The following is a 24,564-nucleotide window of genomic DNA, read 5'->3' on the forward strand; positions in this document are numbered from 1 at the left end:
GTCAGGCTCCCGGGGCAAAGCCGCCCGTCTGTCCGGGTGCTTGGCCATCAAAGTGCTCCTCTCTGCAGGCCCTGCTCGTCCCACAGTGACAAATCCTGCGTGGGCTTGTGCCCAGCCCTGCCCTGGCCTGTGCAGGAGGTGGCAGCGGGGCTGGGGGACACAGGAATTTGACAGCTGTTTGTTGGGATCATTAAGATTGGAAAAGATCACCGAATCCAACCCGGCAGTGCCAGGTCCAACACTACACCGTGTCCCCAAGTGTCACATCAGCTCAGGGGAGTTAAAGTGTTGGGCTCCAAAGGATATCAGCTCAGCAGGTGTTTCAGGTGGAGCTGGTGACTTTATGACTGGCTCTGCAGGGATTTCCCAGTGGTGGGATCACATTGCCATGCCGGAGCAGCAGAGACTGAGGGAGCTGGAACCAAACCCGGGTGTTTCAGGTGAAATCCCAGCGCTGCTGGCAGTGATGGGGACAGCAAAGGGGACAGAGGGGAGCACTGAGCCAGCACCCAGGACCTCTTTGGGCACGATGGGAGATGGCCCAGATGGGTGCTGCAGTGTGGGTGTCTGTGGCGTGGCAGGAGCGTGTTGTGGTTTTCGCCGCCTCAGCCGCCTGCTCCAGGTGTTTTTATTGTGCCAGGAGATTTACAGGCTCTTTCACGGGGTGTGTGCATTAATGATTTATTGCATGTGGGGTAAATGCTGCATCCCAGCCAGCGTGTGCCATGTGCTGGCTCTGCTGCTGGGGACGGGTTGGGGTGGCAGAGCCCCACAACTGGAGCAGCACCACCTGATCCTCATGAGGGGCGATGCCATCTGGCTCCCCTATCTCCCCATCCCGGCGGTTTCTTCATCCCACATGGTGAATTTAGCCCCTGAATGTGGTGCAGCCCCTGTTTGCAGCGGCCAAGCAGGTTGATCCTCATCATTGCAGGCATCCCCGGGTGGATCCAGCTGGACAAGGCAGCACCCGCTGCAGACACGGCCCCTTTCCTGCAGATGGAAGCATTAATTTACAAGGTCCTAATTAATCTTCCATTTTTAGCAGAGGGCCTAAAAGTGAGGCAGTGGGGTACGACACTGGGCTCTGCTCCTGGCTCAGGGGGTCCTGCTTCCCACTCACTCTGAGGTCCCACCAAGTGTTCATTGGTTGAGCTGAGGCCTGGGGCTGGCATTTCAGTTGGAATACAACATCCAGACACTGCCTTGCCCTTTGGAACCTTTTCCACCCTCCAGCCACCAACGATTTGCATGGAGCCGTGCACAACGTGGTGTTTTAGAGAGGGGAAACTGAGGCACGGAGCGCTGATGGCAGCTTTGCTCATGGCTGCTGCAGGAAGGAGTCACCAGAGCCCCAGCACTGACTCTGACCTTGGGGAAAGGCGGCCCAGGTTGGGCTTTTTTGGCATCCTTGGGATGTGCTGAGCACGGCCTGTGGTCTGCCCACAACCGAGTCGTGCTCCCATCGCACCCTACGCTCCTTTGTGGAAAGTCCCACTGGTGTTTGAGACAAACTGGGAGGCTGAGGTGGAGGTCACCAGGCAGGAGAACCAGGACAATGCTGCCAGTCCTGTGCAGGGATCACCCGTGCTCGTCCCCGTGCTCCTGCCTGGGCGGGTGCAGCCCATCCATATTTATAACTGACATTAATTTCCATCCATTTCAATATTTTATGAGCTTAACAATTAAAGAAAAAAAAAAAAAGGGGGGTTCAGTGCTCGTTGAGACATAAGAAATAATTGGGTGTTGATGGTCCTGGCGCCCTGCCACGCAAATCCAGGGAGCTGCTGGTGCTGCCCATGCCCAGGAAATTGCCACAACGGTGCACGAACCTGGCTGGCCCTGTGGGTGGGGACGGGCAGTGCCTGCCCCGGGGCCCTGCTGCCTCCAGCAGCCCCAGGACCTGGTGGGGCTCTGGAGATCCCCCCAGGGCAGCTGTCACTCGATTTAATGTGAGAATAGATCCAACCTGCACTGGGCTGGGGGTGGGCAGCAGGTGAGGGGTGGGATGGATCCTGCTGTGTTGGAGGGGAGGGTGGGACTGAGGTGGGTGAGGGAGGGGTGGATTTTTACGTGGGATATGCTCCTTGCTTCTCCACCCAGTGTCCAGCCAAGGTCTGGGCATCGTGGCCATGCCAAAGAGTCAATATCTGCCCACTGGGAGTGGTCATGAGGGGCTGAAGGGGCTCAGAGCTGGCCTCTGCCTAGTCAGGGGTCTCTAACATGTCACCTGCCTCTGTCCCCCAGACACTGTGGCCTGTGCAGACCCCGAGGAGTGCACCCGTGTGTGTGGGGCCGCCGTGGGCTGCTCCAGCATCACCTACCCCAAACTGGTGGTCCAGCTGCTGCTGGTGAGTGCCAGGGAGTAAGTCCATCCCCACCGGGCTCTGCTGCACCCCGGGGCTGCTGCCAGGGCTGGGACGTTCGGGGGGACCTCACGGGAGGGTCTGTGTGTGGGGGGACCCCACAGACGGTCTGGGGGGTCAGTGCCTGGCACAGCCCGTGCAGCCCCTCCGAGGGTCGCTCCACAAGTGAGGTTAAGCGATGTGAGGTCCAGGGTGCAGCTGAATGTTCCCAAACCCCATCCTCGCCCCAGAGGAGATCCCAGCGTGTGGCTGTAGTGGGGTAGGCACCATGCCGGGGTGATCCTGTCCCATCCCTCCCTCGGTTCAGCTGCTCCCTCTCTCCCGCAGGGCTGCGGGGTCTGATGATCGCCGTGATGGTGGCAGCGCTGGTGTCATCCCTGACCTCCATCTTCAGCAGCAGCAGCAGCACCCTCTTCACCACGGACATCTGCAGGAAGCTGCGGCCGCGGGCCGGTGACCGGGAGCCGCTCCTGGTGGGCCGGTACCGCCCGGGGGTTTCGGGGACACCGGGGCTTTCGGGGAGACTGGTGGGGCCGGTCGAGCCTGCAAAGCGCCTCCACTCAGCCCGCCTTATGTCAGGAAAACAAGCCCTTGGATTATTTTACGGATGAAAGCGCTGGAAATGCAGACGGGGCGCTCGGTGCAGCCTCTCCCCGTCGCCTCCAGCTCGGTCCCGCCGGGAAGCTGCGGCCGGGGTCACACACGGGGGAGCGGAGGCGGGTGGCAGAGGGCAGCGCTGCCCGCACATCCCCGGGGAGCCGGGGTCACACACGGGGGAGCGGAGGCGGGTGGCAGAGGGCAGAGCTGCCCGCACATCCCCGGGGAGCCGGGGTCACACACGGGGGAGCGGAGGCGGGTGGCAGAGGGCAGAGCTGCCCGCACATCCCCGGGGAGCCGGGGTCACACACGGGGGAGTTGAGGCGGGGGGCAGAGGGCAGCGCTGCCCGCATATCCCCGGGGAGCCGGGGTCACACACGGGGGAGTTGAGGCGGGTGGCAGAGGGCAGAGCTGCCCGCACATCCCCGGGGAGCCCCGGCAGCGCCCGCGGAGCCGCGCTCGGGGCGGCGCAGTCAGCGCTGGGGAATGCCCCGGGACGGGGCCACGGGGCCAGGAGCGTCCTCGGCCGGGGAGACAATGACAGGGAGAGAATCTGGGTCACGGCTTTGGCCGCGCTGTGCCAAAGCTTAGCTGGACCAGCGGCTGCAGGAGACGCTGTTTCTTGGCATCCTGCACGTGCAGAGGGTGGGGAAGGGATGGGCAGCGATCCCGGGGGAATGGGGGTCCCGCATTGTCCCCCTTGAGAAGAGGGCCGCTTGTCTCAGGGCTTGCTCAGCCCCTCCCTGGCACTGGCTGCGCTCCCGGTGACAAGGGTGTGACAAGGCAGGACAGCTTTCCCGAGGATGGATAATGAATGTTTGCGAAGGGCTTTGCCCGCCCGGGGCAGGAGTCGCTGCTGCGGCGGATCCCGAGCAACTTCCTCAGTGTCGGGTGATTAGTGAGAGCAGGACGCTGCGGATCGTAGGGATAGAGTCAAGGAAATGTGCTTGGGAGAAGGGAACAAAAGCTATTTAAGCTGCAAGTTTGAGGTTTTCCTCAGCGTGGAGAAAGGTGGGTCCTGAATAGTTGTCAGGGGGTCGCAACTGCCCGCACACCCACCAGGGTGGGGATGCCACATCCTGGGGTCATGGTTTGGGCTGGTAGGTTCCTTAGAGATCATCTCGTTCCAGCCCTGAGGAAAGGGCTTTGATGGTGGGGCGGCAAAGAGCTCCAAGTTCCCGGACCTGGGGGTTTGAGCTCCTGCCGCAGCTGTGGTGCCTGGCTGGAAACTCCTGCTGGTGTTGGATGCTGCTCCATGCCAAGGTGGTGGTGTGGGGATGGGAACACCTGATCCTTCCCCAGCTCCTCCAGGCCAGGCTGTGCTGGGTGCTGCTCTCCATTCCCTGCCGGGATCAGCAGCACTCGGCACACCCAGCTCCCACATTCCTGCTTTTCCATGATCTTTTAGCCTCAAGACCAGGTTGGACAAGGCTTTGAGCAGGTCTAGAGGAAAGTGTCCCTGCCCGTGGCGTGGGCTGGGACAAGATGAACTTTAAGGTCCTTTTCCATCTAAACCATTCCATTGTTCTTTGATTCTATCCTCTGAGGCTCACAGGCATTCCAGGCAGAGGGATTTCTCCTTCCCAATGGATCAGGGCATGCACTTTACACTCAGGCTGTTTCCCCTTCCTGCAGCACCAGGCAGCAGGGGGAATTCCAGCTAGAGCTGCTTTCATGGCTTTATTTTCCTTTTATTTTTTTCTTACTTCTGCTTTTTGAGATGAGCAGATGGAGATGTAGGAAATTTCGTGGAGCTGTAAATAAGCTGGGCTGAGCTATAAATGCAGCAGCTTTGGGATGGGTCGTGCCCAGGCTGAGCCCAAAATCTGGGGTCTGCTAATGCCTCATGCTTCAGAGGAGGGTGATGCTGCAGGGCGTGGCTGGGATTTGGGCAGGGATGGGGTCAGGGTGATGTTGGGGACTAACACAGCCCTCTGTCACAGCCTGGCTGGGTGACCCGAGCGTGGGGCAGCTCAGCCCATGTCCCCAGCTCTCAGCTGGGTGCCTTGGCTGCACACAAGGGCGCTGAGACCATCACCCAAATCTGGCCAGAGCTCCCAGGCTTTGCCCATGGTGGCTTTTCACAGTGGAAGTGTCCATTGCCTGGTGTTTTCCTTTGGCAGCCCCCCAGGGCTGGGCGGGGCCCTGAGAAGTCCTTGCCCACCTGAGATGGAGCAGGGTGGACATGATGGACATGTCCCCCATGGGGACATCACCCAGCAGCACCTGGCCAGCTCTGCTGTCCCAGCACTGGGACCTGACCCCAATTTTGGGGGATCCTCCACAGCCTGATGTCCTGCTGTGTGTCATATTTTCTGTTATGTCTATTTTGCCTAGCACCCTGACAGCCCCCTGGGCTGGGGAAGAGGTGCTTGGGGAGAGGAAAAATGAGGATTCGTGTGGGATTCTTTACTTGTTTGGGACACGATGCAGTGGTGCTGAGCACTGGGTGTTCTGAGCACTGCATTCCCTGAGTGCATCCCAGGGGGTGTGAGGTGTGGGGGACATTTGTGGGGGCAGAAAATCCCTGGGAGGGGTTTGAGACAGGTTTTGGGGTGGGGAAATGGGGGCTGCAGGGAAGTGAAACCACAGTGAAGAAGCACCTGCCTGAATGGAGGGACAGGACCACCCTGGCAGTGCTGGAAAAGGAACGCTCGAGGGCAAAACCCAAACATGTTTTACTGGCCCTAAATAAAAAATAATATAAAAAACCACCACAGTTTGCAGCTATGAACAGCACCTGCAAGACAGAATCCCTCTGGATCAGCCTTCCCTGGTACCCTGAGTCCTGGAATTCCTCCGTGGAGTTATGGATCCTGGTTGTGTCCTGGCTGCCTGCAGCCCTCCCTGGAGCTTTGATTTGGAGAGCAGCCAAGGTTTGGGGTTTTGGGCTCACTCCCTCTCTTGCTGTCATCCCACTGGATTGTGGCTCTGGAAAAGTTTGTACGGCCGTTGTTGAACACTCCACAGTCGCTCCCTGGGGAGCAGCACTGCCAGCCCCATCCCTGGGCTGGGGGTCATGGAGCTCTCGGGGTCAGGGGAGCCACAGCTGAAGTTTCAGGGTGTCACACGGCACAAGGCACCATCCTGGGGACAAAGGGACACGAGGCAGCTCTGGTGAGTGGGGACAGTGGGGCCAGGTCCTGCCCGGTCCCTGGCGTGTGGTGACGTGGTGACGGTCACTTGTGGATGGGGTGGACGTAGCTGCGGGGGAAGAGCCCAACACGGCCGTAGATCTTCCCCTGCCACCAGCTGGGGTCAGGGCAGCCCAGGACCTCGATGATGTCCCCACGCAGGAAGGGCAGCTGGGAGCCCTCCTGGGCTGAGAAGTCGAACTGGGCTTGCACAAATCGGGGTGTCTTCACCTGCAGGGAAGCCGAGGGCAGGGGTTGGTGGGAGGAGAGGGGTCCCCATCTGCCAACCCCCCCAGTGGGTAGCACTGCCTGTGTCCTCAGGCTGATGGGGACACTGTCCCACCACAGGATCAGGATGAGCCTTGGCATGCCTGCTTTGAAGAAACAGAAGCTAGAAAAGGGAAGAGTGGAGTGCTGGGTGTAGGGGAACACCCTGGGGTGCAGGGGAACACTCCAGGGCACAAAGCTCCCTCTTCTTACTGCTGGGAGACCCAAGATGGGTGCCCAGGGGACCCTTGGAGGCAGCTGGCATACTCTCCTTCCCAGGTCCTCTCAGGTGCTGGAGCTTTCCCCAACTCCCAGAGTCTAGTTTTGCCACCTCCACAAGCACTGCCCCAGGGCTTGGCTTTGCTGGAGTTTGGCTGTGCCCTGTCCTGATCTGGCTGGACTCTGCCACCTGCCCTGGGCATCACTCTTGGCCTGAGGGACAGTGTGTGCCCTGCCGTGCCCTGCTGAGCTGCTCCAGGAGCTCTTCCTCTCTGCAGCACTGTCTGTCTCAGGCTGCTGCACTCTCCCCTGCTCCTCACCCCCTTGAGCCAAAGGTTAAATGCCAGCCAGGGATGTCCCTGTCCCCCTCTGCAGGGACAGAGCTTCAAGGGGGCTCCCACAGGGGTTTGGGACCAGTGGCCCCATCCATGGTGGTACCTTCTGGGTCTGGGCCTCATCCCACAGGAAAATCTGCTGCTCTTTGGAGACCGTGGTTGTCCTGTAGAAATCCACCAGCTCATTGAGGGAGTTGAACTTCTCCTCCCAGAGGAAATATTTGCCGTTCCTCTCCCTGAGCACCTTGAAGTGCTGGACGTGCTTCCCGTAGCTGCAGAAGGAGGATGGATGTCACCCTGGCGACAACCTGGCAGCATCCCCTGAGGTGGGTAAAGCCTGGGGGTGCTGGCAAGGTCGGGGTGAGCCCATGGGTCTCCCTGCACCCTTCCTGCCATGGTGACAGTGGCACTGGGGTCATTCCTGGCCTTGCAATGAGGACCCACAGCTGAGCCCTGCACAACTCACCCCACAGGCAGCCAAAGCTCAGTGCCCGGCCCTGGCACAGGGGGGCTCAGGGATGGCAGTGTGACAGCCACGTGGAGGGCGGGTGGCTTTGTCCAGGGCCACATCTGAGGAAGGTGTGGTGAGAGCTGCATGTCTCGGCACTCACCAGGAGGCTGCAGAGGCTGGGATTGTGCTCGTGGGGACCCTCGCGCTGCAGGAGGATGGGGCAGGCAGGATTCCCCTCGCTGTCACCCCACGGGGTGCCCACACTGCAGGGCCCGGCGCTGGCCCCGGGCACGGGCAGGACCCGGCCGCGCTGCCGGTGACGCCCGGCACAGCACGGCTCCCTTTCATTAGGGGCAAGAAGCTCCCGAAACGTTCAATTAGGGATTAAAAATGTGAGAAAGTGCCTGGCCGGCCTGGGGCCTCCCCCTGATCCCCAGGCCGGGACAGGGAAGGGGTGAGCTGCCCGGGGACAGGCTCTGCCCTTTGTACACCAGTGCTGAAGTCCTGGGGATGCTGCAGCCCTTCAGCCCCTTCATCCCCGGGGATGCTCCCGGCTTTGTTCCCCCGGGCTGTGCGTGCAGCTCGGCCCCAGCCCCGTCATCACCCACGGGGTCGTGTTTAGGGCTGTCCCTGGGAGGGACCCCAGCGAGGCAGCGGCGCAGGGAGCAGCGGGGATGGAGGCGGAGCCGTGGAGGAGAGGAGGGACAGAAGGTGCTGTGCGAAGCTGCGCTGGATGTGTCGGGGACACGGCTCCGCAGCCCCTCCGAGGTGGTGCCGGGACAGGACAGGGTGCTCAGCCCTTCCCCAGCACACACGAGGGTGGCCCGATGCCTCTGTCCCCAAAGCGGGGGCTGCAGGGACCCCTGCCCCTCCTGCCCAAAAGCACTCACCTGACCGAGAGGGAGAACCCGCCCGGGGCGCTCTCGCTGTCGCGGATCAGGAAGGCTCCCAGGTGATTGCGCTGGAGCAGCCGCTCCTCTGCCAGGTGCCGGGAGATCCTGCCCGCGTACCACCTGCCGGGGACACCGGCATGAGCCACGGGCACCCCCGGGGACACCCCAGCGCCGCATCCGCACCCTGGAGACTCCCAGGGGTCTCCATCGGGCTCCTCACAGGGCTGGGACCCTCTCCCGGCAGTTTCTCCCTTCCCTTCCCCTCCGGCTTCATCCCGGCATTTTTGGGGAGCGCCGGATGCTGTGGGCGCTCTGCGTTACCGACAGCCGCGACCGCATCCTGTCACCCGGCCTGTGACACCGCGCCTCGGCCCCCGCTTTGCTGCCTGTCCCCTCCTCTTCCTCCTCGGCCCCTCGTGGGAACAGCCCTTCCAGGCGCAGAGCAGAAAACCCTCGGTGCCAGGAAGAACAAACCCCTCCTGCCCGCACTGCCCAGCTGCAGGAGCAGAGTCCCCGTGTCCCACCCCTGCCAAGGCTCTGCCCGGGGTATTTCATGTCCCTGGGCTGGGAGGATTTTCTGCTGCTGTAAAAATTGCCCGGTGAATGATCAGCCAGGGAGTTTAGCACAGAGGCAGCCCTCCAGGTGCTGCATGGAAGAGGCTGTGTCTCGCCCATCCCGGGTGTTATCCCAAGCTGGAGAAGCAGTGGGATATGCCCCGGGCTGCCCCGAGCCCACGCGTTCGCTCTGGCATTTAAATGTGATTTACCGAGGGCTAAGGATACATAAAACACAGGTTCAATCAGCGATGGATTAGGCTGGGCTTTAATAACGCCGTAATAGGATTGTGTTTAATGCAGTTGTAATCCCATAACGCTTTGTTGTTCCCCAATTATCATTTATTCAGTGGCAGCTCGGTGTGAGGGTTGGATTTTTGGGAGTACTGGGTGTGCTGCTGCCTCCTGTCCCCTCAGGCTGTGGTGGCACTGGCAGACTGACCCAGCAGGCAGACCCCATCTCTGTGACTCAGTTTCCCCATGTGTGGGATTACCCTGGCTCGTGGCAGACCTTTGGGATTTGGGATTGTTGCCTAGCTGGTGGGATGGTACTTACGGGTGTGGCTTGACCTTGATGTAGTTTTTGGGGACAAACCCCTCGCAGCCAAACAGCTCAGCCTTGTACCAGTTCTGGTCGTCTTCCATGTTGAGAATCTGAGGTGGGAGAGGAGCAGGGAGGTGTCAGCCTGGCTGCCACTCCCCTGGGAGAGGGGCTGAGTGGGGCCCCATTGCTGCTCCAGAGCCCACAACAGCCACCAACCCTGGGGAAAAGGGGGCTCTGACAGTGCTGACACACCCCGGGGGGTTTGGGGTCACAGAGCTGGAAAGGGCCTGGTGTTGTCCCAACCCCTTGCCCAGGGAAGAGAGTGAAATCTGTGTCTGGAGCAGCCAGGACACGAGCCAGGCCCCTGCGTCCCCCAGGGACGGTGGCAGTGGGTGCTGACACCGCTTCCGTGTGACAACATTTTCCAGCCTCCCACGCAGGGGCCCGGGGCCGGCACAGCTGTGAAAACAGGATCCGAAACCCCGGGTAAGGGCACGGGGAAAACGCGGGTTTGGGGCTCTGGGTTCCAGCCAGGCTGTGTCCCCTCCCTCCCCGGGGGCTGCAGGGTGCCAGGGGTCCGGGAGGAGCCCGAGAGGGATGAGAAGATGGGCAGGGAGGGGCTGCTGCTCCCCAGGGACGTTCTGAGCCCTCCTGGAGCTTTTTGGGATCCCCAGGTGGCATCTAAGAGCCCACCCCAATGCCTGAGTGGGTGTTTGGCCATATGCTCCCTGCTGCCACATCCCTGTGACCTCCTGTGCCCTCCGGACAGGGAAAACGTGTCCCAGCCCTGAAGGGCTGCCACGGAGAACGGCTGGTGGCACTGATGGCCAGGGAGGCCACAAGCCACATCCCAGCTGGGGGTGTCCTTCTCTGGAGTTGTGCCTGGTGGCACAGGTGAGCAGGGAATGCTATTCCACACTCCAAAATCCTCGAGGCTGGCTCCTTATATCCCACAGAAAGCCCCAGAAGCATTAAAGTCAGGGACAAAGAAAGCATCGGTGTCACCATGTGCTCACTCTGTCCCCTCAAAACAGCATCCAACCCACCCCCCCCACCCCGTCCCCTGTACCTTCAGGGTGTCCCCTTTCTGGAAGGGCAGCTCATCCTTCTCCGTGGCCTGGAAGCTGTACAGGGCCACCGACTCCATCGGGGCTCTGCCGGAGGGGTCCCGGGGCTGCCCGGGGCTCAGCCCCTGGGGTCGGGACTGAGCACACGGTGCAGCGACGGGCAGGAAACAGCGCTGATGTCAGCGCTGCCGGGGCACCACGCGGGCCACAGCTGCCCAGATGTGCGGCGGAGGCGGCGGGAGCCGTGCCAGCCCACCGGGGTGCCAGGGGCTCCATGTGCCAAAGGACGGCAGGAGGATTTGGCGTTTTCTCCGCGGTGAGCGGTGGGGAGCAGCCGGGGTTTGGATGGAAACGGGCTGGTGGTGGGCTGGGCACGGGTTGAGGATTTTGGGAAGGGTAACAGAGGATTTTGGGTTTGGAGAGCAGCACAGGCGGTGCTGATGGAGGAGTCTCTGGTTGAGCTGCCGAAAGGGGGTTTGGTGGGATTGGTTGTTCCAGAAGCAAGAAAATCGCGGCGGGTGGGAATGGCGGAGGCGGAGGGAGTGGGTGGATGCTCACACCTGGTTTCTTTGGAATTCAGAGGGAACACTGCGCGGCTCAGCTCTGAACAGCGAGCTTTCAGCACAACTGATGTTTGCTCTTCGGGCTGTGGCCCCCTTGAGGGGGTTGATTTTTTTCCCAGTTTTCTTCTGCAGGGCTTAGGGAATAAAAATCCCTTTTAGACTAAAACTGAGCACTAAAACTTCCTGCTGCTCCCGTGGGCGTCAGGCATTGAGTCTGCAGGGCTCACACGCTGGGGATCATTCCCAGTGGGAAGGTCTCCGGAGCTGTTCAGCCTTCCTGTGTGTGGGCTGGGGCATGGAAAATCTGCCAGACACTGCCTCGCTCTGCTGCGAGGAATTAAACCAGGGACAGCTGCAGTGCAGTCCCTGCCCATGGATTTGGGCATTTTCCAGTGAGAAGCAGGATGCTGCTGCCATCTGCCCAGTTTAGGATGAGCCATGGTGCCTGTGGGGACACTGTGGGGACATGGGCTCGGAGATTCGCCTCTCCCAAACTTTATTCCCGCTTCTGACAGCATCCAAAAAGCAAAGGCCCTGTAATACCCCACTGAGGGCACTTCCAGGCTCCCAGTGCCCCTGGGAAGCACAGAGGGATGTGCAGGGTGTTGCTGAATGTCCCCACACCCAGCGAGGCACAGTCCCCAATGGTTCTCCTGGGATGTGCTGGTCCCAGGGGACACGGAGATGCTGGGAAGGCCAAGAAGGTCAGTAAGGCCGTGGGAAGAGGCTCTGTGTGTGCTTGGCTGTCACATGGAGGATGGGATTCAGCAACTCCCCATGTCCCAGAGAGACCCAGGGGATAGGAATGCAGCAGGAAATCATCTCGGGATCAGCTTCCTCTCTTCCCTGGGGAAAGCAGCCCAGCAGAGCCGCTGTTCCACCACTGCTGTGGCCAAGAGCCTGATCCTGTCTCTGGTCCATCAGCCCAAACTGGATGCTGCAAAGGCCACTCCAGGCCACCCCACATGGAGAGCAATAGGGCAGGGAGGGTGTCTGGGCACTGGAAGGGGTTGGTGTGGGAGAAACCTGCAGCCCAGGAGTGGATTATTAGGGTGACAATCAGCTGTGCCGGGGGGGACACCGGGAGCAGTTTTGGGGTTTGTTTTCCTGGGGCAGCAGAGAGGCTTTGGGCTCACTTTGGGATGTCCGGGTTGGATCCATTCGTGGTCCCACAGTGCCCGGGAGGGGTCACAGGACAGTAGGGTCACAGTGGGGTCACAGAGGGTCCCCAGGCTCAGGACCGGAGCAGAATGGGATCCTGCCAGCAGATGGCAGCAGTGCCCCAAGTGACACTGGGGACATTGGGGACACTGGGGACAGCGCCACCTGCCCCTCCACTCCGGCTGAATGAGGCAGGCAGCCCCTTTGACACCTCTATCACCTCCCACATCACAACCCCTTCCCGACGCCCTTCCCTCGCTCCGATCCCTCCCGCTGTCCCGGGCAGGCTCCAGCTCCCTTCTGCTCGCTGCTGGCCCGCTGGTGGCCCGCTGTCCCTGAGCACTCGTGGTTACTGTGACAAGGGTGCGGGTGACAGCAGCACCTGTCCCCCAGGAGAGGCTGGGCTGGTGCCAGAGCAGTCTGCGGCAGGCGAGGTCCCGCAGACCCTTTTCTGTGTCGGGAGCCAAAGGCTGCAGGGTTCAGCTCCCCGGGTGTCCCGTCCCGAGTGGCCGTGCCAGCCGGGTGGGACCCTGGGGGTCTGTCCCCTCACCCCCGTGCCCTGCGTGTCTCTGGTGTTCAGAGGGACACAGGAGGCGACACATGGTTGCTGTTGTGAACTTTAGAGTTAAGAACTGAGCTTAGCTCAGCCTGCAAAGAGATCCCAAGGGATCCCATGGATCATCCATGGGAGGGCACCGCGCAGTGGGAGCCCACCCTGCCCTGGGCTTGGCCACCAGCCCACGCTGCCTCTCCGTGCAGGCAGGGGACTTCCATCACCCTGGGGACAGGCAGAGGAAGGTGCCAGGGGCTCTGGACTTGCCCTTTCCCAGCTGCAGGGCCATTCCCGGCGCTGGGAGCCGCCTGGAGCTCCCGCTGACTCCCGCCTTGCCCAATGTACCCAGCCCTGTTTCATCAACATCCTGTGTTTACCTGGCTGCAAAATCTCCGCGCGGGAGGGAGGAAGAGGAGGGAGGGGAGCCTCTTCCCCTTCCTCTGCGGCCTGGGGAGCTTCGTTATGGACACCACTCCGGGCTCCCTGGCCCCCCTCTGGCCTCAGTGACCCCCTGGCTCTGCCCATGGGAGAGGAGGGGGTGTCTCAAGCCTGGCTTTACCTCCCGAGGGGCTTTGAGCAGGGTGCAGGGCTGGGCAAGGTGAGCTGGCTCATTGCAGCTCCAGGGCTTTGCTCCCAGAGCAGGGAGAGAAGGATGGGTGCTGTCCCACAACCGTGCTGGGGATTGGGAACACAGCACAGCCGGGCTTCAGGATGGTGAATGTGGATAAATCCTGGAGGAAAAAGGCTGTAGCTGCCTGTGTGCCCCAGGATGGTATCAGCCCTTCATGTGGATCCGGATGTCTCTCGAGGAAGTGGGAGCCCCACTGAGGCCCTGTGCAGAGAGGAAGTGACATCCTGGGCTAAAAAATGCTACATCAGGGCCCCCAGACAGGATCTCGGTGTCAGCACTTTCCCCCCAGAGCAGAGGCCACGTCGGTGACTCCTGAGCATCGGAGCTTGTGTGTAACCCAACCTCTCAGCCCACACTGAGAAACTTGTGTCACCATTTACACCCTGGCGTAGCTGAGGACAGAGGATCAGACCCCTCTGGACCTCACATTATCCCACAGGACCTGCAGGAAAACATTCACAGGAGGAGCAGACCCAGAGACAACTGGCCACACTGGGTCCAGCGTGGCCACAAAAGGCTCGAGGTGCTGGCGGTCTCCAGATGTGGAGCTGCATCTCCAGGGTCAGCATGGGTGCTTGGGGCTGCCATTGGGGTTTTGGGGCTGGTAAATCAGAGCTTGCCTGTGATGTAGGTGGGTTAGGAAGTGGGACTGTGCTCTCAGGGGAGAAGGCCGAGGGCAGGCAGCTGGGGGTTGGACCCCATTTTCTGCTTTTGGCCCCAAAAATGGATCTGGAAAAGAACTGGAAGTCAGGAAGCCTCGGGTGTGGAAATCATCCCCAAACCTACAAGAAAGGATCACTGATGGGGTCATTGTCAGGAGGGACACAGCCTTGGATGGTGGCTGGGATTGGCCTCCTGGGAAAGGGCCAAACACAGTTTTGGTGAGGAGGGAGAGCCCAGAGAGAGCAGCCTCAGGAGAACAAGCTGTGGAGGCTTCCTGGGAGTTCCCAGGACTCAGGTTGGGGCTGCTGGATGAGGTCACTGTCAGTCCCTGGCTCTGGGCATGGCTGGGATGGGGGCTCAGGCCAGGATCCTTTACAGAGGTGTGAACCATTAACGAGTTAATCATCAGGGCCAGCACAGCTAGAGGTTATTTGCCTCCCTGGGCTCTATAAAAGGATGTGAAGGCCACTTCTTGGGGTTGGGCTGGTGAGAAGGGAGTGTTCTCTCCTGTGGCTGTGTCTTGGAGCTACTCCTGAGATCCTGCTGTTCCCTGGGATGCACCAAGAGCACAAGGTGAGCTGTCCCTCTGTATGGTGGCTGTGTCTTCCCTGGTGTCACCTGGAGAGGATGGAGCTGTCCAGACCCGCCTGGAGCAGGTACTCGGTGTCCAGCTGGCAGCAGATCTCGTGTGCTCTATGGCTGTGGGTGGCCCTTGGCCCTGTCCTGAGTGACCACCTTGCTGTGGTCACTGACACACCTGGGGGTAACTCTGGGACCTGCTGGGTGCGCTCACGTGGGTCAGGCTCTGCTCCAAGCTGTGGGAGGAGTGTTTTCTGCTGAATCCTGCTGTGGAAATGTCTGATGGTGACTCCCAGTATGAACAACTGTGTCCGGCCTCCAGTCTTCATCCTTGGTGCTGGGCTGCCTGCCTGGCCTATGGAGAAGGCGAGGCCCCCATGCTAAAATTTCCTAGCTAATCTGGTGCTGCAGCATGGATGGCAGTGGGAAATGCTCTGCCAGCTCTCGTTGGTCCTCAGAAGCCATTCCCAGACAGCTGAAGCTAGAAAGTCCCCCCGTGCTGCATTCTGTCAGCAGAGAGGGTCACAGCACCGCTTTGATTCGCACAGGAGACAAATGAAAAGGGTGCCTTTAACTGGAAGTTCCCAAGAAAGCGGGCAGGAGGCGTGGGATTTGGGTGTGGAGAGTGTTTGCTGTCGGTGTTTGCCATGGGGGGAGGCTCCTCGGCCTCGGCATGGGCTGGCGGAGTCACCACCCATGGGCAGGGGAGTTCCGCGGGCTTGTTCCAGGGGAACCGGCAAATTGGCCACGTCCAGGCACAGCCCCGAGGGGCCTGAACGGATTCCAAGAATCTCCCCCTCAACAAGAGCATCTGTTATTTTTCTAGGAATTAAAAAAGAAAAAAAAATCCCCAGCGCAGAAAGCCTGTGCCGCGTGCGTAGGTGAGGGGACCGTGTTGTCACCGCTGTGACTCACCCGGGGAGGGAGGGGCTGCGATTCCCGGGAACAAAAATATAACAATAATAATAATAATAATAAAGAAGTAGGGAGAAATGGTGAATGATCAGTGACGGAGCTCTCCACCGGGACAGTCAAATTTCGGTTCCTCCTTAGGGCTGGCTGGTTAACAAAGAAGTTATTAATAACCAATTAAGCCACAGCTCACGTCACGCCTTCCTCTGGAAGTGTGGCAAGAGCGGCCCTGGTTCCTCCTTCGCCTCCGTACCCACCCTGCTGCCTTTGGGGGGACATTTGGGGACGTGTCCCCTCCCCACAGGGCTGATGAGGGTGGGGTGGGGGACAGGTGACGCCTCCCGGGGCTGTGGGACACCGGCAGTACAGAGGTGACCTGAGCATGGTGTGAGAGGAGTGTGGCAGGGATTTGGGCAGTGCCAGGGCAGGTGGTGACAGCGGTGGGGACACGGAGGGAGGAGGAGGCTGCTGAGGCTGGGGATGTGCGCGGTGCCACATCCCGGGCGGCGGAGGGGCCGCTGGAGCGGAGCTCCGGATGCTCCGCGAAACCGCAGAGAATCCGGGCACTGTGCTCCTCCTGAAACCGCCTATTCAGGGCACAGGCGGGCAGGACAAGAGGGAGGAAGCGGAGGGAAGATGGAGCACTGAAGGCCTCTGTGTGTGGCCGGACGGATGCAGGTGCAGCTGTGGATTCCCCGGATGCTCCGCGCTGCCCTTTCTTGCGAGGGAATCACTCGGGAGTCCACCCGTAGTCCCCCCAGAGCTGCTGTCACTCTGATTTATTTCTGCTGCCACACTGTCCAGTGCTGCCCATATATATTATATATATATTTTTTTTTTCCCCTATGGACCTGTGTGGATTCTCTGAAGTCTCACCCAGGGTTGGGTTGTCCCTCCTTGCTCTGACCTCTTTCCTCAACTGCAGTAAATGTTTAGTAATTCAGTAGTTGCGAGGACTCTGCCCAGCCTGTCATCAGCTGGGGCTGCAATGAGCCTCAAAGAACGGGAGAATCCACGCACGTGGCTTTGCCTGTCCCAGCCCATACCGTGCTGCTGCACCCGCTGCCCTTTGGAAAACCAAGCTGACTAAAGCTGCTGCTTTGGTGGCAGAGCCCTCTAAGGGTGCTTTTCCTCAGTGGTGATTTTTGCTTGTGTAAGGCAAGAGGAAAAACTGAGTGCAGATTTCTCAGGAAGCCACAATAAAACTGATGGATTCCTCCCAAGGGCTGTGTTGGGTTGTGATTTCTGACACATCAGCTGTGCCAATCCAGGGTAATTTCACTGAAGCCTCTCCAGATATCTGTGTATAAATGAGAGCAGGATCTGGCCTGTGTTAAAGGAACACTGCCCAGGGGGTTTCTCTAAGATGTGTGTTCTTGCTTTCTGCTCTCTTAGCAAATGCCGCACGCCTAGGAGGCAATTCTGCATCTTAAATAGGAAGCCAAGGCACTGCTTTCTCTTGAAGTATTCCTGTAGAGCTGGAAACAGCATTTGCTTCAATGGAAGAGTTTGAGATCCCCAGGAAAACGGGGACCTGAGCCCCCTCCCTGTGAAGCTGATGGCAAAGGAACAGCATTGCTCTGACAGGGCTCATGATGTAAGGCACTAACATTAGCACAGGTAATGAAAACCCTCCCCATGTAGGTGTGCTTGGCACAAGATGCAGTAGCAAGCCAAGCATTTGGCAAAATCCTGTAAAATATCTTTTTCTACATTGTGTTCTCTTCACAGCATCTGAAATGCAGATTTGTTATCTCCCTTCCTCCTTCCTCCCTTCTCTTCCTCTCCCAGGCTGAAAGAGGAACTGAGTTTGGGTTTTGGTTTTGCTGGTTTTTGGGCTTTGCTGGGGGGCTGATCGTCACTACAGGCTGAGCTGCTGGTGAGGTGGCAGCAGGACCTCATAACAGTGGTGTGTTATGTCCATTTGTCACATCAATGTTACATGGTGATGTCCTGCTGTGCTGGAGAAATGGCCCTGCTGGGATTTCAGTGCCATTTCATGCTGGGGGGGGGGTGTTAGTCTGGATATTAGGAAAAGGTTGTTCCCCAGAGAGTGCTGGGCACTGCCCAGGGAATGGTCACAGTCCCAAGGCTGCCAGAGCTCCAGGAGCATTTGGAAAATGCTCTCAGGGACAGGGTGGGATTGTCGGGGTGTCTGTGTAGGGCCAGGAGATGGATCAATGATCCTTGTGTGTCCCAGCTTGGCACACTTCATGATTCAGGCTCTGGCATTGCCTGGGAGCAGGAGGCTGGAGGCATCACGAGGCACAGGAAGCTTTGGAAGGGCTCAGATCAGCAACAGGGGCAAGAGTTTGATTGTGGGCAAGCTCCAGCTCCAGGTGAAGGGGACAATGTGGAGGGTGAGGTGGCTGGAGGAGCTCAGGGAACCTCTGGAGCAACAGGAACAGCCTGGAGTTGGCACAAAAGACTGGAATCACTTATGGGAGACCCTCAAAAATAGCTTGGGAAGGGACTACAGCCCCTCTTCAATGTGGGCACTGGTGTCTTCTCCCTCTGGAAACCAGATTAGCACAAATTCTGTATCTCAACCTGCTTTCTGCTCCCTCAGCTGGGATCAGGAATGCAGCCTCCAGTGGTTTGCAGCTGTGCTGTTCTTGCCTCCCTGGGGCAGAGACAATTCAGTAAATCATTTTAGCATGTGTTTAAACCTCCCTGAGCACCCCTGGGTGTGGAAGGCTTAGGGAATGTGCCACGTGTCTGCAAGGCTCAGGGGAGGCTTTAGGCTTGAGGGTGGAAAATGTGCCAGTCCATGGAGAGTCTGGGGAAAGGAGCTTCACAGGGATGGAGCTTTTGGGAGAAACCCAGGAGAGCTGAGGAAAACAGCCCGTGGGTGCTGCTCTCGGCCTCTGCTCTCAGAGATGATAAACATGAAGGTCTGGAGCCAATGTGTGGGAAGATAAGAACATCCATCCTGCTAAAAACCAGGTGTCCAGTCCAAAATTTGAGCACTGGCAGTGTTTGTAGCAAATGTTTGAGGATAATGGGAGGTTATAATTGGAGAGGGACTTTTCACTAGGGTGTGTAGTGATAGGATAAGGGGAAATGGCCTTAAGCTGAAGGAGGGCAGGGTTAGATTAGGTATTAGAAATTCTTCCCTGTGAGGGTGGGGACACCCTGGCACAGGTTGCCCAGAGAAGCTGTGGCTGCCCCTGGATCCCTGAAAGTGTCCAAAGCCAGGTTGGATGGGGCTTGGAGCAATTTGGGATAGTGGAAGGTGTCCCTGCCCAAAGGAGGGGGTTGGAACTGGATGATCTCTAAGGTCCCTACCCAAACCAGTCTCTGATAAGAGGAGAGTGAGTGAGCAGACAGAATTCCATGCTGTGTTCTCCTTGGATTCAGTAATTCTGGGCACCTCCCGAACTGGAGCAGTGTCTGCAAGATGCATCTTGAAAGAGGTACCCGTTGAGTGACAGCATCTCCAGCTCCCTGCCTTCCCCCAGGCTCTGATCTCAGCAAACAAGAGGTCCTGCCCTGCCTGGAGGGAAAACACTGGAGCCTCATGTTTCTCTCTCAAATGCAAGCTGGAAAAGCTGATGCAGACACACTCTGGAACGAGCCCGTAAGGAAGAGCAAAGCACAAGGTGCTTGTGTGGAAGTGCCTGTCAGTTTTCATTTAAGGGTCAGTTGGTGGCTTCTTGGAGGAAATGGCCTGCACAGCCCAGCCCTTCCTCCCCAACTGCTGGAGATCCTGCTGAGTGCAAAGAACTTCTCAGCTGAAGCTGTCACAAACCCTTCTTCCAGCCCACTGGTGACATGTGTGGGGTTTTCATGACATCAGGCATTTTGGGCTTCTTTAGTTTTCACCCTCCTGGACTGGATTATTCAGCTGATGTCTCACCAAAGGCCACTTTCAGTATTGCTAAAATCTGTTGTGGTTGTGCGTGGTTTGCGCCCCGTGCCCCTCCCAAAACGCTCTGACTGACATGGGAGCGTCTTGGGGGATGGAGGAAACTTGCTGTCTGTAGCAACTTGCTCTGCAGTTATTTTTGGTTGAGGTTATTGTGGTTTGTGCCCCAGAAAAGATGGGGCTGTGCACAGCCAGTTCCTAGCAGTGCTGGTGTTTGCCTCTTACCTTCTCCTATCAGAAATATTTGATTTCTGAAAATCAGAAGGCAACAGACCCCTCTGACTTCCTCTCATGTTCACAGTGTCAGGGAGCAATCTTATATTTCTCCATCTCAGTCCATAAGAATGTGGAAGCTCGTAGGAGTATTAATTACAGCCAATTATAACCTGCTTGACTGGCTGAGGTGCTCAGATGGCTCCTGAGACTTGCTGTTGTGGAAGAGAAGCATTTTCCTTCCACCAAGTTTTTGAGGAGCTCAGAGCAGGGCTGATCCATGGAGCAGCTTGGTTGGATGGTGTTAGGATTGAACACGTTCTGGAGGAATTCTTGCCTGCAGTGCTGTGCAGTTTGTTTGCTTTGTGGAGTCCTGATGGCTTGTCATGAATCTCTTCCAGCCCAGCTGGTGAATTTTTTTAATCTGCTTGTTTATCACACAGGGACCATGTATTTACAGCTCTGCAGTGTTGTTTAAGGCTTTTTACTGAGTTCCTGGGAAGCTCTATTGAGAATGAGATGGGGCAGCAGGGACAAGTTTGGAGTCACAACCGTGCATGCAGATATGAAAGTTTCAACTGGCTCTGTGAGCCTGGGAATGGAGGAAGTTACTTGCAGAAGTGGGAATCAGAAACCCAGAGACTGGGCCAACTAATTAAGCGACTGGCTGGATGCTGTGCAAACACAAACCAAACAGACAGCTCTCAGTTTTCATCTGTCAAGGGGGAAAGCTACCAGCTTGTCAGTGACGGGCATCCAGCTGTAATCCAAGGATGTGGCAGCAGTGTTCCAGCCTCTCCGTTTAAAAGACAAAATATCCACAGCCTCCAGTACTTGCTGTGCTTTGGAGGGGTCACATCTGTGGTGTCTGAGAGCAAGGCTCTGAAATTTGAGCTGACACTGGCTGTGGCTGTGCAGCTCAACTCCCAGGGTTGGAGCTGAGGTGTCTTTCCAGGCATTGGATGCTGTGGGAGCAGAGCACACGTGAAGGAAGCTCCAGTTGTCCCACTGATGCACCAAATCTCTGTGAGCACCATGCTGTGATGTCATAATGCTGATTTCAGTGTTGGTACCCCTGATTCTCCCCAGGTACAGGGTGGATTAATTGCTGCATCTGATTCCTGTGGGGAAGGTGATACTTTCTGGGGTTTTGTGCTTAAAAAGGAAACTTCTTGTGCTGGACCATGTCCTCTGCCAGCAGTGGTCACAGGCTGGGTCCTTGGTTGTAGGTACACATCACTCTCCTCCTCTTCTACAAGTGTACAAAGTCTTTTGCCATCCTTTCCAGCCAGGACCAGACAAAATCCCAGCAGGAGAGAGGAGAGGAATCCCAGAGGATTCTGCAGAGCCAGGAGCATAACTCCTGACAAATTCCTCAGAGCAAAGCCCACGGGGCGTTTTCCCTCAAGGTTAGAAACAGCTGGGAGGAGTGAAGATAATCCCTAGCCACAGCCACGTGAGATCCTTGTGCAACTGCACGGGTCATCCTACAGTTTGGAAGTCATTATGGAGCTTCTATCAGTCTGAGGATGGGCCTGGGGCAAAAGGGAGGGTCTGACTCTCCCGGTGACATTCTTCGGGTGGCTGCAGGAATGAAGAGGAGGAGGAATTCTGATGGGTGACAGCTGTCCATCAGCTCCATCCTGGCAGGAAGTCCTCTCGCTGTGACAATGAGGAAGTCAAGAGGGAGAGAACAAACTGTACCAAGCAAAAGGCAATGCCTGTCCTCCAGCAGGAACTTACAGGCTCTGCCTTGGTGACTGGCTTCGGGGAGCCAGATGGTAACAATAAATGAGCCTGACTTTGCTGGGCCTGAGTCTGCCACTCCAAACTGTGCAGATGGTCCTAATGGGTGAGTGCTCCCAGCCTGGAAACAAGCAGCAGACCCAGGCTCTGGAGGTCAACTGTGTTCCTTGTGTCCTATAAACCCAGAAAAATACCTCCTCAGCAGTCAGTGTGGCCTTGCATGGCCCTGTCCCCTCTTTTCTGCTGATGTGGGTGCTGATCTGAGCCTCTGGTGAGCTGGTTCAAGGAGCTCAACTGGCTGAGAAGCAACACTCCCCCCCCAAAAGTGATTAATCTTCACCACAGGTGGTATAAGCTGGTGCTGGTGGCAGGGAGGGAATGGGAAGGGGTGGTGGAGGAAGGGCAGGAACCACAACAGCCTGACTTAGGTCAATTAAAACTTGTGGAATTTCACCCCCAGGCTTCAGTGGGATTTAATGTAAGCAGCACAGTAGCCTTGGCTTCTTGCTGTGGCATGGGAGAAACTGCACCTCCGGAGCAGTAAGGAGAAAGGAATGAGGGAAGGTGCCCACAGATGAGAACAGCTCCAGCTTCTAAAGAAACACAACACTTAGTAATTACTAGAACTAAGCACATTCAAACGTCACTGCCTCTTGCACTGTCAGAGCACATTCATTTTGAGAAAATCAGAATGTGCTGGGCTTGCATTCTCCCTTCTCTTTTCATGAATCTGCCAACGTGTTCAGAAAAGGTCTGGTTTGAATACCCATATTAGAGGTGTATTAATTTTGAACTTGTCAAAAGGAATATTTGCATTGGAAACAGTTCTACGAGTTTGTCTGCATCACGAAGGGAACGAGCCCCCTCCTGCTGGCTCTGTTCTGATTAGCTTGGGTTGCTTCCAGCTGAACTCAGCCACAGGCTCACTGGGCTCTACTCTCCCTCATTCCCATCCTTCTGCTCTTCTCCCTTATTTAAAGATATTTGAAGAAGCCAGGCTAAATATGATGGGAGCTAAACTCTTATTTTGCTTCTCCATGCTTTGTAGACAAACCCTGGAAGTGTGGTAGGGCTGCAGACCCCGTGGATCCCTGTGTCTAATTGAAGCAGACAAGACTGTAACTCAGACTTTGCATATTTCAATGAAATATTCATGAATCCAGGAGAGAATAACCCGGGGTGAACATCAAGTTGTATAATCTGAATATATTCTCTATAACTGTCAGCAACATGCAGACAGCTCAGAAAATTCCGGGGAGGGTCTGTGCTTGTTGAGAAACATCTCGCCGCTTTGGCTCTAAGGACAATGATGATTGTGTTTGCCCAGACTATTTAATTAGCAGATTTCCCAAATTGGGCTCTTAGGGACTGAAGTCCCCATTTACCCCATGTGGAAGCATGTGGCTTCCCGGGAAGGCTGGGAAGCTCCAGCTGCCACTGGAGTGGAGGGTGCCCAGCCTCCTGAGACACGAGGCAGTTTCTCACTTGGCTATTTAATCCAGACTGAAGCACTGAGCATTAGGCACACACCTTCATTAGGTGATGCTCGTCTCTATTTCTGCATTGATTCCTCTGAAGACCTGCAGGTTAGGAGTGGGAAGGAAAATCAGTAATGGAGCAAAATGACTGTGATTTAGAGATCGGATTGCACGCAGCCAGGGCCATGCATCAGGATAATGAGATTCAGTCTTGTTTGCTTACAAGCACTGGAGACAGAAGCAGAAAATGTGATCCACCAAGCCAGCTCTCAGGAAATGAGGAACAATAGAGTGAGGAAATCAAATTTCAAATGGCAGGGATATATTTATCGAGTTTTCCTTGGGATTTTTGCAGAGCTTTGGGGCGTTCTCTGTGCAGTGTTTTTTCGGGCAGCCGACATATGGCTGGAGGATTAGATCACTGCAAAGCACCGTTGTTTGTGACCTATTTGTTAATGCAGGGCTGGGGTCAGCGACAACAGACAAATGCACTTGTCATTGTTTGGGGCTTTTCAAGTGCTGCTCCTGTTGTCCCTCGCACCGTGGCCAGACATTTGGAACAAACTCATTAGCTAATTAGTGGTGTGCTCAGCCCCACGTGGGTGATATTCCCATTATGGCTGTGGAACAGGCTCTCCTGGGGCTTCCTGGCAGCTGCTCTTCCCTAGGTTTGTGGGGAGGGCAGCTGGGGGAGGATGTGCCTTCCTCATCTTCTCTGGGAGAGCCTCCTGCATTCCAGACATCCCACTCCTTATCCTCCTGCTCCTTGCCTTTTAACAGTCCCTCTACTCCCACTCGGTGGATCCACTGTCACCAGCTTGTCTCTGGTGACCAGCGATAGGACCTGGGGGCATGGCATGAAGCTGCGCCAGGAAAGTTTAGGTTATTAGGAAAAGGTTTTTCACCCAGAGGATGGCGGGGCACTGAACAGGCTCCCCAAGGAATGGTCACGGCCCCAAGGCTGCCACAGCTCCAGGAGCGTTTGGACAATGCTCTCAGGCACAGGGATCTCAAAACCCCTCCAGTTCCACCCCTGCCATAGGCAGGGACATCTTCCACTATCCCAGGTCATTCCAAGCCCCATCCAATCTGGCCTTGAACGCTTCCAGGGATTTGCCAGCCACAGCTTCTCTGGGCAACCTGGTCTAATGAAAGGTGTCCCTGATCCTTGGTATTGTCCTATGCAGGACCACGAGTTGCATTTGATGTTCTTTGTGAGTCCCTTCCATATCCCGAGGATATCCTGGGAGTCTGTGAGCTGCCTTCTCCATGTGGATTACTCTGCTGGTTATCAGGGTGGTGCCACAGCTCCCAGTGCCCAACTCAGATTGCAAATCGTGCCCTTGGACTCTGGGTTTGCCAACGCAGCTGAAATGTTGTGGGCTGGGAAGGAGCAGAGATGGCACGGGTCAATATCCAGGTACAGCCTGATCCAAGGAGGGATGGGGCAGGGCTGCAGCGGGAAGTGTTCTACATCAGCTCCTACGTTTAAAATCACAGGACTGACTCAGTGACCTCCTGTTGCTAATATGAAACAAGAGATGTAAATACACTGCCACGAGTCCTCTCAGGGAGCCACCAGGAGGGAACATGCCAGTGCAGCCTGGGCAAAGCTCTGCTGGTGCAGCTCTACCACTCATCTACCTGCCCAGGGTAGCAGGAACATTGCAATTTAAAGCATTAACAAGGATATAATAATTAAAAAATAAGTGATTTTAGTTGGCTGGTTTGTTTTACTCACACTAAGGGGCTTGATCTGGTTGATAGGA

The 24,564-nt window shown here is 57.1% G+C and overlaps 2 protein-coding genes across 3 annotated transcripts in view; one reads left to right on the forward strand and one right to left on the reverse strand.

The window, feature by feature from the left end:
- Positions 1 to 6,053: 6,053 nt before the first annotated feature.
- On the reverse strand, positions 6,054 to 10,544 carry GRAP (GRB2 related adaptor protein). Of its 2 annotated transcripts, XM_066329584.1 has the most exons (5): positions 10,431 to 10,544; positions 9,374 to 9,471; positions 8,260 to 8,382; positions 7,022 to 7,190; positions 6,054 to 6,328 (listed from the first exon to the last, which is right to left on the reverse strand). In XM_066329584.1, the coding sequence occupies exons 1-5, from the start codon at positions 10,506 to 10,508 to the stop codon at positions 6,143 to 6,145; spliced, it is 654 nt and encodes a 217-aa protein (XP_066185681.1). In that variant the 5' UTR covers positions 10,509 to 10,544; the 3' UTR covers positions 6,054 to 6,142. The 2 variants fall into 2 exon arrangements, with proteins under 2 accessions (XP_066185681.1, XP_066185682.1); XM_066329585.1 differs by lacking the exon at positions 8,260 to 8,382.
- Positions 10,545 to 14,486: 3,942 nt separating this feature from the next.
- EPN2 (epsin 2) overlaps positions 14,487 to 24,564 on the forward strand; it is a 54,288-nt gene continuing 44,210 nt past the window's right edge. Inside the window, exon 1 of the mRNA XM_066329861.1 lies at positions 14,487 to 14,572. The gene's annotated coding sequence lies outside the window, so the exon portion shown is untranslated. The remainder of the gene's footprint in view (positions 14,573 to 24,564) is intronic.

Source organism: Sylvia atricapilla, chromosome 15 (genome assembly GCF_009819655.1).
Source record: "Sylvia atricapilla isolate bSylAtr1 chromosome 15, bSylAtr1.pri, whole genome shotgun sequence".
NCBI lineage: Eukaryota > Metazoa > Chordata > Aves > Passeriformes > Sylviidae > Sylvia > Sylvia atricapilla.

Coding starts and splice junctions, on each gene's coding strand:
- GRAP (XM_066329584.1), bottom strand. CDS start 10,508: ATGGAGTCGGTGGCCCTGTACAGCTTCCAGGCCACGGAGAAGGATGAG. Junction 9,472..10,430: donor AGAAAGGGGACACCCTGAAG/GTACAGGGGACG, acceptor CTCCCACCTCAG/ATTCTCAACATGGAAGACGA. Junction 8,383..9,373: donor ATCAAGGTCAAGCCACACCC/GTAAGTACCATC, acceptor TGTCCCCGGCAG/GTGGTACGCGGGCAGGATCT.